The sequence below is a fragment of the Aythya ferina genome, assembly GCF_964211825.1.
Source record: "Aythya ferina genome assembly, chromosome: 1".
Taxonomy (NCBI): domain Eukaryota; kingdom Metazoa; phylum Chordata; class Aves; order Anseriformes; family Anatidae; genus Aythya; species Aythya ferina.
Window position 1 is genome coordinate 117639249 of NC_140296.1, and position 14602 is coordinate 117653850.

Below are 14602 nucleotides of genomic sequence, written 5' to 3' on the forward strand. Positions count from 1 at the left end.
GATGAAAAGTGCTCAAAGTCCGAGATAAGGACAAGCAGATCACTCAGTAATTACTGTAATGGGCAAACAGACTCGGCATAGGGAGATAGTAAGATTTATTGCTTATTACTAACAAGCTAGAGAAGTGAGAAACAAAGGAAAGAAACCAAAAGCACCTTCCCCCCCCATCCACCCTCTTCCACCTCCTCCCCCATAGCGGCACAGGGGAAGAGGGGAATGGAGGTTATGGTCAGTCTACAGCGCTTCTTCTCTGCCGCTCCTGCTCGATCATTCTCATCCCCTGTGCTGTGGGGTCCCACCCATGGGATGCAGTCCTTGATGAACTGATCCAGCGTGGGTTTCCTACAGGCAGCAGCTCTTCCAGAACTGCTCCAGATATGGGTCCATACCACGGGGTCCATCCCTCAGGAGAAAACTGCTCTAACCTGGGTCCCCCACGGGCAGCAGCTCCTGCCGGGTCATCTGCTCCTGCGTGATCTCCTCTCCACGGGCCACAGGTCCGGCCCGGAATCTGCTCCAGCAGGGGTCTTCCACAGGCGGCAGCCTCCGTCAGTGCAGGGCCACCTGCTCCACCGTGGTCTCCTCCACGGGCTGCAGCGTGGAACCCTGCTCCACCGTGGTACTCCATGGGCTGACGGGGGACATCCTGCTTCACCATGGTCTCACCACAGGCCGCAGGGGACTTCTGCTCCGGCACCTGGAGCACCTCTCCCCCTCCTTCTACACTGACCTTGGTGCCTGCAAGGCTGTGCCTCACTCCTCTCACTCTCCCAGCTGCTGTGTGGCTGGTGTTTTTTCCCCTGTCTTAAATATGCTCTCACAGAGGCGCAAAACAACATCGCTTATTGGCTTGGCTCTGGTCAGCAGTGGGGCCCTTACCAAACATAGGGCAGCTTCTAGGTCTTTCTCACAGACACCACCCCTGCCCCCTGCTACCAAAACCTTGTAACGTAAACCCACTACACCTGGACCTCATGAGAGAGGAAAGACTGTTAGTAGCCTAATGATGGCAGCTGTCTAAGCAACTCTCTCTTTTTTCCTCTTCATCTGAGCTTTTCTTCTCCTTTGCTTTCTAAATAATGTTTTGGTTGAAGTGTTACATGTATGTCCTGGCAAGTTCACCTATTTGTTATGTTTCAGTCAAAAAGAATGGTAAAATCTTTACTGCAGGGATATGTTATGCTTTCTAGTGGTTAGAATACTTCTGCATGATTGGTGAATAAACCTTGGAACAAACATGCCTAAAGATCACAAAGACTGGATAATGTGTCAATCCTTTACTGAATATTACATTTTTGTTATGAATTATAGGTTAATCCCTTTCTTAAATAAATAGCAACACCATACTCATTACTTGTTTCTTCATTTACAGATGCAGAGCCCCGGTATTTGGTATCAGTAAGACCAGCACGTGTTTCAAATAACAAGAAATCTTGCTCAGGTATTTTACTGCATCTCTTTCTTCAAGTAGTTTAAGGAGGACAATATCTTGCTTTTACTGGTTTTCTTTGAAAAGAGATTTGTAACTGTAGGTGTCTGACTGGGATGCATGAACTCCATATGAAGGTGAAATGTAGGACAGTATTTCCTAGTCAGCAGTTAGTTGTGTATGTGGCATTCACATGAAGATTGCTCAAAATCTAAGAATACTTCTTGTAAAAAGTTCTTATAAATGAGAATTGAAATTCAAAATATTAATTTCTGATGTTTAAAGAGATCTATCACAAAAAAAAAAAAAAGTTTTGAAATACAATGGTTTGGTGGATTTAAGTTATTCTTCCTAAACTGCCAGTTAAGGATTCCTTCATCCATGGTTATGGTAATGCTCTTTTTTTCTAATTAGAAATGGTGACCTATGTGTATGTAAATCAGCACTCCTACAGTGCTTGCTGATACAAAGCAGATAAGGAAAAAGGAATGCTTCTAGCTTAAAATATATGTAACACAGCAGAAATCTGAATTTGCTTCTTGTCTGTTTCAAAGACCTTCTACATGACATTGATCATGCCAAAAATATTGTTAGGTTTTAGTTCCTTATGTTGGTACAAGGATGTCTCTCAGGATCACTGTGCTGTTGCAAATAATAGGTTGTTAGTATATATGTATGTGTTTAGACTTAGAAATCTTTATAAGAAATTCATTCAAGTTCCTGGGTGGAATTATTTTCTGCTCACTCACAGCCAAACATAAAACTGAATACTGGGAAACATTTTGAAAAGTGATTCACCTTTCAGACCCACCATGTTTATATATGGGTGTGTTTGTATATTTAAACACACACGAATATATTTAAACATGGACCAAAAATATGTCCAATTTTATACATATATATGGACATTATTAATTTTAGCATCTATAGTCTAAAGAAACTGGTTTGTCAAACAAGACTGATATTTGAGTTTTCAGTCAAGCAGATAAAGGTGTAAGAACAGCCGTTGGCTTAATGGTAACTAAATATTACAGCAGGTCATCTTAGTAGTGAGAGTAGTTAAACTAGACAAATTACTGAGGATGGTGGTAGAATCCGTGTCGCTGCAATTTTAAATTTACACATGAAGACTGATTACAATTCTGGTTCAAACTCTGATTAATACAGAGTTGTATGCTTTGTATTCATATAGATCAAAATAGATGATCACATACTTCCTGGTTTTAAAGTACATAAATCATTAGTTTCTAATTGGTCACAAATGGCATAATAAGACAAAATCAAAATCATATGTAGGTCACAAAAAACAACAACAGTATGAGTTCCAGTTACACGAGAGCTTGTGGGGTTTTCTTCTTGTTTGTTTTTAAGTTGCATATTTTCTGTATTTCCTCAGAAAGTGGTCAAAAAGGGATTTCACGGTAGACAGAAGATTTGCCAAATGGTTTGGTAAATGACCAGACTGATTGTTTTAGTTGTTTCTTTAACAATGGAGAAGGAGCCTGGGAACTGGTCTGGAAACCAGGAAAGCTATTTGGATATTTGCCTTCAGATGCTCCATAGTACATGTATTTTAAAGCATATCATGCTTCCTCTTATAGGTGGAGAGTGTTTTATTTCTCTAACATGTTCATCATCAATGTACAGTAAAAACCCACGCAGTTAAGGTGTCTAAACACACATTGGTTGAAAGTACAGGTCAAACCTGCTTTGGGCTTGCTAAGTGAACAGGTATTAGGGATCAAAAGGCATGAAAAGAAACATAGATTTGTTTTACAACAGTGCAAAACATAACCCTTAGATTCATGGCTTATAAACTTTTGGTACGCTTGTAGTCACCTGTATATTATGAGGAGGTACAGATCCTTTAGATATTACAAGTATGTAGAGTGATGTAAGGGATCTATGAATTTCTATTTAACTCATCATACAATGAAGGTTCTCATTGGGCTTGTAGCAGTCCACAAACTTCAGGTTCAAAGTTGTTGCTCTAGATCACTTCTTTGTTTCCATCTATTAGCTTTTAAACCTCATTTAAATAGAGTTCTTTTCACACACTTGATGAAAAGTGCTGCAGACAGTATGAATTATTTGTGGACACAACGGCAGTGTTATTAGGAATCCTGCCAAGAAGACACTTTTCTCTATTACACGGAATGATAGTTATGTCCTGAACCATGTATAACACCTTCAGTGATGCGGTCCGAGACAGCCAGAACTTTAAGGTATATGCATATTAACTTCATACCAAAAACACCAAAAAAAGCTTTCGTAATCTGAAAAATGAGTAATAGAGAAAGCTTATTAAAAGATAAAATTGTAACCAAATTTTGTAAACCAGTTTCCCTCCTGCCCACCAAATAATAGCAAGATGGGTTCTTTCCTTCCGATTTACCTTGTATCCATAAGTCTGGAAGTAAAATATTACAGTTTCTTCAAAGGTTGAAATACATTCTGTACAACTTTCTGAAAAATTAGTCTTTCTGTTGCCTTTGGGGCTTGACTGTATTTCTGATATCTGCTTTTTTTAAGTGGTAACCTAATCTGTGCTCCTGCTGCCTTCTAGTTGTATCCTTCTTTCCTTTCTGCAAACTTCATTCTATATTTTTTTCCTCTGTTCTTGCTCAGTTGGCTTCAGGGAAGGAGCAGTTTCTCTTCCATGTATTTTCCTTTCAGTGAGAAGTAAACAAACAGATCATGGACACTGTCTCTAACCACTGTTTTTAAATCATACATTAGAAGTGCTGGCTGTGATAAAGAGAGCAAGCTGTTGTACCTTTCTCTTTGATTTTTTACTCTATTTACTTGAGTATCTGACTGCAAAAACTTTCCCCTACATACTGCAAGAGAAACTAACTTGTAATTGGAATTGCATGTTTCTTATCTAGGTCGGACCAAGACTCAAAAGCCTCTGCAGCTGGTAGTTGGCACTCTCACCCCAACCTCTGTGTTCCTCTCTTGGGGCATCCTAGTGAACCCTCAACATGACTGGACAGCAACAAGTAACTGTGCTAGTGACAGGTAAAATAACAGAAAAGAGTTTTTGTGATGATCATTTTTTAATGTAGCATTTCAAGCTTGAAGCTGTGCAGGTTGTTATCTGGTGTGGCTGAAAAAATCTGACAGTGGAAATGAAAACAGTGGAAGCAATTGTTCTGAATAGGAAGTAAATTTTCTCCTTTACTTAATTTCATGATTATTGAGCCTTTACGTGCCTTGATTGGAAATTAGTCAGATACCTACATGCTGAAGTAGAAGTCCTGCTGTTTCACCATTGATCTGTTGTTTGTAAACCAGTGGATTTGGATCTACCTTCCTTTGTATTTGAATAAGTTGGAAGAAGCTTTGTTGAACTTGATGTATTCCATGCTCTGTCATTTTGGTGTTCCTTTTTGTATTCTTCCCTTTATCACAAAATACTATTTTGGGGGGTCTTTGTTTACCTCCTGTAAAACACCATTCAACTCAACAGTGTTTTGTAAAACAAGAACTTTGTGCACCCATTTTTGAGATGCATCAGTATCTCATTTGAAAGCATCACCTTGCTTTGTTAACGAATCTTTGCATTATTGTGAACAGTTTTTACCTTTAAAAATTTCTATTTTGACAAACTCTATAGCTGTCTAATTTAGACCTTAAATCTGCTTGCTTTGGTGTTGATAATAAAAGTCTCCTTGACACCATTAAACTGGATATCAAACTTTGATCATGTGAAAAAAAAACATGTAGCTACTATGCCCTTTTCTTACCTCTCCAAAATTTTGAACTAACCCTTTTCAAGCTTCAAAAAATTCTCCCAAACACCTTTGGATCTTTATCACCAACTGGTATTTCAAAGACTATACACAATACTAATGCTTATTAGGAATTTGTTATGAAATATTAGGAAATGTCTAAGCATGTAACTTAATTGCATTTCTTTCTAGTAGAAATAAAAAGGTTTAGGTTGTTCATAGATTTAATTTTTCCTCTTTTGATCAAGAAAGAAGCAAATCATTTTGTACTGTTAGAAATGAAAGAAGTGAGCTGATTGTGGAGAAGACTGTGAAGTCTTCTGCCCACACAATGATTTTAGCACCGTTTTTTACCATGCCACTTATCTTCTGTGTCATCAGCAAAGTTACAGCAGCTGTTTAGTGGGAAGTGAGAACCCTTTAGAAGAGACATATATCCTGTACCAACCACAATGCTTTCATCAAGTTTGATTTTCCTCCTCAGTAACTGAATGTTCTTCTTGGACATTCATTGACTCAAAGTTTGAACAAACTATTTAACACAATGTGTAGTGTTCTCCCTTTAGCGCAGTGCTACCAGTGTTTTGCTATGTTTAGAAGATATGTTTGCTATTCTACTGTGTGAGTCTTGCTTTTGCTGTGGCTGTGCAACAAGTCATGGTGTGCATCTCCCAAAATTCTCTTCAGTTAAATGTTTAGTCCAGTTAGCTGATTCCTCTTGGATACTTGCTTTTAATGTGCCTTCTTCTTTAATGGAGTGTTGTTGGGCTGAAGTACCACCTATTTACTTCCCCTTTGCCCCATAAGAGACCATAAGAGATATAGCGTTCATTTTGTTTAAATATCTCAGTGTACTTCAACTCTGTAAAGATGTACAACACCCGTGAATAGCAGTAAAGATAATGGAGAAAAAAAATCACCTATGTGATGCTTGTGTTTTGTTTACCTTTAATGAATCAAAATGCTCATGATCTGCCTAAGTGAAGAAAACAGTTCTCCATGTCACCATGGTGTATGTATCTAGAATGCCAAGCCAAGATAGGATTCCAGTATACTTACAGTCAGTATATAGAAGAAAAAATATGAATTTGAACGATAATTACATATTTATGATAAGAAATATTTAGGAAGTAGCCCATCCTTGGCAAGTTAGCATTGCGTTAAAAGTGCAAGACTGAAAATCAGACAATTGGTTCATCGACATTTGTGTCTACTGCAAGGGCAGTGTACTTCACATACTTGATCCTTCTTCTTCTGGCATGTTCTACTTAGTGATGTGTTGAAATGTTCTGTTAATTATCCTCAAGATAGTTCAGCGGTTAACCTCTGCACTTTGACATTGGCAGTATGTGGCAATTATGACCTCTTCACTCAGTTCTGTGGGTTAACATCCCACCGAGTTTTAGATCTGGAAGTCTGTATGATCTGAAGTGGAGTCAACTGTTCTCAGCCTCAGATTTTACCATCTCTGGATGGCCTTTAGGCTTTTGTACAAATATTGCATAATATAAGCTAGTTGGCCATGTTACTGACTCAGGAGATGGAAACCATATGGAACAGCATGGGTCTGTCAGCCAAAGTATTCTCTAGTGCAAGTGACTTCAGTGGAATATTCCTTAGAAGATCAGGTTTTGTGAGCAAATGAGTTTTCAATAAGAGGTGCCATGCTGTCAAAGAGCATCGGTATCATATTGCTTCAGTGAAACTATTGCTTGTTTATTGAGAGCACATAGCATTCTTCTGTACCTACTGCTTTTTAAGAAACTCCAATGAAGAAAAAGTTTTTCCCATGTCATTTGTAATCAAATCATCTTTTGGTTTCTTTCATGTAACTCTCTGGAAGTTAAGGGCATGAGACAATGGAGTGCTACATATTTCCTTGAGATAACTCCAAACCCTTATTCCATGGGGAAGTGAAGATAATCACTGCTCTGTGTTTGGTTGGAATTTCTTCACAAAGTCAAATTTTAAAGCCTCCTCGAAATGGTTATCATCTCTGATCAAAAGCACTAGAATGCAAAAAAAAAAAAAACAAAAAAAACGACAAAGCAAACAAAAACAACCTCCAAAATCATTTAATTAGTTTTATGTAACTTATAGTAACTGCACAACACCAGAAAGGTTACACAAACAATGTTAAGGTAGGTTTCTCGGTATACTCTGTTGATTAACACCAGTATGAGGCACTTGGTAGAGAAGGATGGCAAAGTCATGATAGTCTGCTGCACAGTCATGCTGAGTGCCTCTTTTTGTATTTTGGAGAAGGGAGAGACTTGCTTCTCCTGCCTTTCAGTGTTTAAGCAACCATTAATGGACAGAGCTGTAATAATAAACATAGGGGGGTATGTGGCCATTTAGATCTAAAAAAAAAAAAAGAGTGTAGACCACTGTATAGACTTTTCTTGGCCTTCCCTTTGGTTAGAACAACTCCACAGATTCCAAAACAGAGCAAGGGGTTGTAAAAGGCAGCGTCTGAAGTCTGTTGTGGGTTTTGTGTGTGTGTGTGTGAAGAGTGTTCCATGCAAGACTAAAATAGGGTTTCCAGCTAGAATTATTTATTTTATTAATAAATATAATAATAATATATTATAAATATAATAATATAATTATATAATAAATATAATAATATAATTATAAATATAATAATATAATTAAAATATATTAATAAAATAAATAAATAAATAAAAGCAGGCTTGTTTTTGTGAAATAGAAATTTTGAACCTGAAGGTATTTATTTATTTATTTATTTATTTATTTGCCATTAAGTATATCTAAGTTAAGAGCTTTGGACGAGTTAATATTCATATTGTTTAAATTTTGTTTGCCTGTAATAGGAATATTCTAATGTCATATTTACAAGTAGTGCAGATCCTGTGCTTTACATGATTTGTCTGATGATTTAGAAAAAGGGGGGGAGGGGGAGGAGAAAGAAAAATCCATACTTACTCTTAATACAGTACAGCACAGAGTAGTATTTTTAAAACCTTAAATTCAGAAAGTTATCTGCATGTATCTTCTGTGCATATCTACAAATCTGTGTCACTGTGGGCTGGCAACGTAATCATACTTTGTGTTGCAGATGTCATAGACCACATATTTTAAACTTAGCAGAATTCCTTAAGGAAAACATGCTGCAACAAATTAACCTCTTGAATTTCAGATGCTTTTGAGTTACTGCTGTGGGAGTATATGTTGAAAGCTTATTTAAACATGGAAAGATTTGTTGGTTGTCAGCCTCTAATTTTTCAGAACCTCTGACTCTTCAACTCATATCCATCATTTTACTTTTTTTTTTTTTTTTTAAAAGCCAGGAAAGTGATCGTTAGTGATCATGTACAAGTGAAAACTACATTAGGAAGTGCTTCACAAACTTAGTTGGTAGCCATCAGGGGTGTGATACTTGACATCTTTTCACATACGTCAGTGTCTGTTACTTTGAAGTAAACTTGGAAACAATACACTAACTTCATTTGCCAATTTGTGAAACAGTGTCTGAGAAACCATAATTCAAACTGTTTCCCTTATTCCTATCTAGCATTAAGTGGGTGCTGTGCTTCTAATGATGTCTTACTATAAACGAATAAATGAATGTGTTAATAGTCTCTTTAAAAGACTGATTACAGAATCACAGAATTACATTCCTATATGCAAGAATGAATTAGGTTTTATAATGTTTTATCTATGACAACAATCCGAAATGCTCTTATTTCTCCAAGGCATAATTGTTTGTTTAGTGTCATGTCCAAATAAACCCATGATATTTATACAAATTGACCTAGCCTGAAAATCCTGTAAAACCATTCACATTATAAGATTTCCAGTATCTAACTTTTTGGGCCCAAATATTTAACAGTGCTAGCATTTTCTGGTAACCTGTCTAAAAAGAGATCTGGTTAACAATTGGAAAAAGATCACTGAAACTTTTGGCAGTGTTGTTCATACTGCTATATGAAAACAGTCCTTCCTAGAACTTTTGCTTCTTGTAGCAGGAAGCAAGGTTTCCTAAATTCCAAAAGCAAAAACCTTGGGGCTGTTTCTTTGAAGTGTTCATAATATTTTGATATCTTGTGTAATAAAAGGGATAGCTCTAGCTGAGAAACAAAAGGTATCACTGTCTTGTACTGTAGGGTGTTTAAAAAAGGGAAAGAAAAGAAGCAAAAGCAGAACTATATACGTTGAACAGAGAAAGGATAGAAACAGTCATCTGTATCATGCTTAGTCTTGCATAGATTTTTATGGATTATGGATTATAATCATACTCTTCTGGCTTCCTTCAAATGATGAGATTATTTTTGCTGCTGTTATTTCTGCCGTTATTTCATACTTTGTGTGTGTCACAGGTGGGGTTAAGTGAGGTCAGAATATTGTAAAGTACTACTTAGGGCTCTTTTGTGTAGAGATTTCAAGAATGCCAACATTAAACATAGTATTGCACAAATGCATACGGAGAGAGACTGTCTTGGTGACTGTGGGCTCTTTATGTCTTTCCCTTGCTTCATTTATTGCAGCAATTAACAATGAACAGAGCAGTACTCCTCACCTGCTCATAATAACTTCTGTTTGAATTGATGGAGTTTTCAGCTGTCTAGTGGAAAAGGAGGAGGTAAAATTTCTCCAAGTCCACACAGTCATTGGGTTGGATGTTCCCTCTAATGAGCGAAATATAGCCCATTAGAAAGAGAGGGAGAGAAAATCCTTTTTATGGAACTTCATAAAAGAGCTCTAATGTTTTATGCAGTCTTAGCTGAAAAAGAAGTGAACCTTGAAATCTTTTGATTAGTATTTGTTGTAAGAGGGAATACAAGTTCTGTTCAGTAAATGTTGTTCTGATAAAGTGTACCCTTTTTACATCCCCTGCCAAAACAAATAAAGAATCAAAACAAAAAGCAGTTAAATGCTGACGGGTTTTTGCACACAAAGAAAATGTAGCTGAAAACACATTCTCATTGAATGTTAACTGCTCTAGCGTGCAGGAAATGAGGCATGCCACCTTTTGCTAAAATGCCAACCTAACATTCACAGGTGTGAATAGCATTCCCAGGGCTGTTTCAGTTATGTTTTATTTGAATAGTGTTTTTCTTTTATACTAGCTATTAGACTGCATTACACTATGATTTTTTCATATCACAGAGATAATAGGACCATGCTGTGTCTGAGAAGCAGCATTGCACACCTTTCCCCCTTCTACCTGACTCCATTTCAGCCGGCCATGTATTATTTGGCAGGAGAATCTGTATAGAGGTTTCTCTAAATATTTACAGTCAAGGAGAAGCAATCTTGCAGCTTCTGATGTGCATCACAGACTAACGGCAAATTTTATGTGTATGTCACTGATACAAGGGGACTGATATATACGTGAGCAGTGACTGGATTTTACTGCTTTCTCATGTCTTCAATTATGTGTGTTAATTACTTGATACTATAGTGTTGTGTTGTTTTGTTTTGGTTTTTTCTCCCTCTACCTGTAATCAGTAGAATATTCTCATGCAGGACCTGAAATTGCCCTGTATTTGGCAGCTTGTTGGTCTGGTTTAACAAATAATTGTTGTTCTTTAATGACAAAAATTGACATTTCTGAATTCCTGCACTACAAATAATTGCATTTTCCAAAAAGTAAATCTTGGTTTCCATCTTTATATTTTTAATACTCAAACCGTTGTGACTTGCAAATTGTTAAATTGAACTTTGTTTTGATTGCTTTTTATTGAAATGAATTGAGGAAATTCTATCACTACAGTCAGTGTTTTTAGTACTCATGGTGGCAAGTTTCCACTGAAATAATTACACCCTTAGTGAAGTTTTTACAGGCTGGGGAATCTTAGGAGTTGAGAGAACATGCCTTATGCACTACATATTTCTATTTCTAGTGGCACGGTTTGGCAGAACTATGAAAAATCTTCTTGTATTTTTTATAGTATTGAACTTTACTGAAAGATTTTTTATTTTATTTCTTTTTTACATACTAGTGTTCTGAGTGTTTTAATTCATGTCGGGGAGAAGGAATTTGCAGGTGTGGAAACAGTATTCACAAACAGAACATTTTCTACAGTAGAGGCAAGTGAGAGCAACCACTTAAAAGCCTATTCATTGTGAATAATTCGGAGGGTGTTTTTTTTTCCCTCATTTCTGATGCAACTATTAATTTAGACTGTTAATAATTACAGTGAATCCATATGTTTTCTTTCCATCACATAAAATCATTTTATGTCTATCCCATTCAGTTAAAACAGGGAGGAAGAGTTAAGGATGAAGATGAAAGCAAATTAAATTTTCTCTTCCAGGCAAGCTGAGAAGATGGCTACTTCTATTTGTGTATCACATTTTGTTTATAGGTCTATACCTATTCTAAATCCCTTACAAGAGATTGTATGGGGTCCAGCAAGATGTATTCATGTTTCAGATGGGATTTGTTTATTTCTGTTACTTCCTTTGCAAGAGTGTGACAGATTTCCATACTTCTGTCATGTGTTAATATCTATACGATTATGTATGATGGGACGAAGATAAAGGAGGAGAAATTTTGCTTATTTTAACATTGCTAATAATTTCTTATTAAAAACTTTTTGTCAGTCCAAATGATAGCTAGATCTTATATTGCTTGATGTGTGAAATCTGAGAAGATTACAGCCCACAGAAATAATTATGAAGAGTATTAATACCATTATTTGATACTCCAGGAATCAGTCAGGAGAGGATCTACACTAGTGATCATATTTAATTCATTTCCAGGGCTGACTTTACCAGCAGCAAATGTAGCAGAGGAAAATAGTGGTGATCGTTGCTGAAAAACTTACTAAGCCATACAATGGGGACTGCTGAGGTGGCAAGAAATGGTGGGATGCCTTGCATGACCAAACAGTTGCAGTGGAGTGATACAGCCTCTTTAGGAAGGACAGGCTGGGAAGATGAGAAGGTGAAGATGTCCTTCATGTGAGGGGGCAGTTGGAATGTATAGGGATGAGTGATAAATCAGCTGAGAGTTTATGGACAAAGATTAAAGAGCAGACCAGTGTGGGTGGCATTGTTGTGGTGTTTGTTGAATGCTGGCTGATCAAGAACAACAAGTGGATGAGGTCTCAGACTGGTTGAAAATCGTAAGTTTCTGAGGAACTGTGTGAAGTACTCTAATGTTAGCAACTTTAATCGTTACTGAAAAGCAGACTTTTGGGGGTTAGATTATGGCTTGTCTTGAGTGCTAAGTAGTACAGCTAATGAAGACAGTCTTGTGAACCAACATAAATGTTAATTGTATAACCTAGCAGAATAACTTTTGGTAGCTCAATTTGGTAGGTAACAATCTCACTCTGTTGTTAACCCAGCCTACAGATTTCTGAGCTGTACATGTAAGTACCAAAACAGGAGAACCTGTGGTTTTGGTGCCAAGGGAACAAAATTCATAGTTATGGGATAAAATGTGTAAGCATAATCAACCTTGGTGTGTGAAAATATTTTGCCTTGTCATAGGTTGTGTTTTATTAATGAAGTAGGAATTTCCCTGTCCTCAGTAGGGAAGTATATACATATAGGTATATAGGGGTGTGTGTATATGTATGTGTGTGTATTATATATGTATGTATTATATATGTCTATACATATGTACTTATTTTTGAGTATATTCTACTCTGGAAGTGCTCATCTGTAACTTTGGTAAAAGGTGGTCTATGCATTGACAGTTTTTTATTTTGCCTGTTAAGTGATTTTATTCAAGACCTTGAAACTTGATACCTTTGCAGCGTATTAAAAACCTTTTTGGTTGTTTTCTTAAGGTCCCTTCTTATATCTCGTTATGCTTTCTATATAATATCTGGATTAAATCTCACAACTCAAATTCCTTTTTCTTTATGTTTCTGAATTATTCTTGGGCTTGTAGCGGGGTTTTTATGTAGCATTTCTTGTTTGACCTTAATTTTCTTCTCCTTAATCAATTACTGAAGTGTGGGAAAATACGATTGGATGGAATTCATCCTTTTTCAGCTTATGGCAATGTAAGATGGATGTGTTTTATTTGTGGTACATGTAACGATTTTCAGTAATACTTGGATTTTAAAAAAATACTAAACATCTCTGACATTTTTTTTCAAAAAAAAAAAAAGAAAACAGAAAACCCCACCCCATTTTGGCAGTGATACAGTATGTATATTGAAAAGGAGACTGTAGCCGGCAGTAGAGTTCTTGTGCCATAACTCACTGTTTACATTGTGGTGTTTTATACTGGTTAGCATTGCAGTCATAGCTTTTCAGGGTGGTGCTGCTCGATTTAATTGGGCAATTTCTGTAGAAATATTTTTTAATTTCATAATCTGTTAGTATTCATTGCACTATTGATGTAAACTGCAGAAAGTAACGCCTTGTTTTAAGTGTGGGCAATACATAATGGGATCACCAAATGTCAAATATAAATGTCAACTATTACTGTTTTTTCCTCTAGAGACTACTTTTGGACTAGTTTTGGGGGGAACACCTTTTCTTGAGCAGATCTAGAAGATTTTAAGAAATAGGTTGAGGCTCCCTGACTAATAGAGTCATGATTCAATTGACTAGGTCTGACTTACGTCAGGATCACAGAAACTGCTTGTAAAATAAACTTGCAGTTTGTGCTTGCAACCACACATGGGTGTTTGTGTCTAATGAGGCTCTTCTTTTGCTCTGTATATAATACTTACGATGTTGGGATCTCTATGAGGATCTCATAAGTATGTATCTTGGAAATGACAGGGGCTGGGAAGGTATGCTGGCTTTTCTTGTATTTGATAACCCTAAGGGGCCAAAAAGAACAAGAACAATGGTCAGTAGAAGTTGTTTTAGCAATTCCTAATAGAAACAATTGCAGTGAGTTTCTTTGTGAAGTAAAAAATGACCGTTTTTTTTTTTTTTCTTTTTTTTGAGCAGGTTCTATACTGTTCGCTACAGAGAAAAGGATAAAGACAAGAAATGGGTTTTTCAGCTTTGCCCAGTTACAGAGACGGTAGTGGACAATCTAAAGCCAAACACAGTTTATGAATTTGGCGTTAAAGACAATGTAGAGGATAGTATATGGAGCAAGACTTTCAATCATAAGACAGTTCTGTCTAGTAAGTATTTGGTAATAATTATCCAATAAATAGTGCACCTTAACAGCATTTTTCCTCTGTTGTGCTATTACCTAAAGTAAGCTACTGATCAGTTTTTCATTGTTTAAATATCATCCCTGCACCCCTAACAAATTATTTTAGGAACTGATGAAAGTAGAAATAATATGTATTTGAAAAACTGTTACGTATGGTTTTTGAAAGGTGTTCTTACCTAACTGTGAATAATAGAGGATCTGCTGCAAGTTGGTAAGACTGAGGCAGTGATTGGTTTAGACAGATACACAGGAAGTGTTGCCTATGTATTTATATTTCCTGACTGGATCAAGGTTTTTCTTTGGGCCTTGAATAATAAGATCTGAGTTGATGGA

General features: G+C 36.6%; 1 protein-coding gene across 30 annotated transcripts in view; it reads left to right on the top strand.

The window, feature by feature from the left end:
• ABI3BP (ABI family member 3 binding protein) overlaps positions 1 to 14602 on the top strand; it is a 204218-nt gene that overhangs the window by 88568 nt on the left and 101048 nt on the right. For all 30 annotated transcript variants that reach the window (XM_084521929.1, XM_084521907.1, XM_084521912.1 and 27 more), the window contains exons 3-5: positions 1373 to 1441; positions 4318 to 4450; positions 14053 to 14234. In XM_084521929.1, coding sequence (XP_084378055.1) covers positions 1373 to 1441; positions 4318 to 4450; positions 14053 to 14234 — 384 coding nt within the window. The remainder of the gene's footprint in view (positions 1 to 1372; positions 1442 to 4317; positions 4451 to 14052; positions 14235 to 14602) is intronic.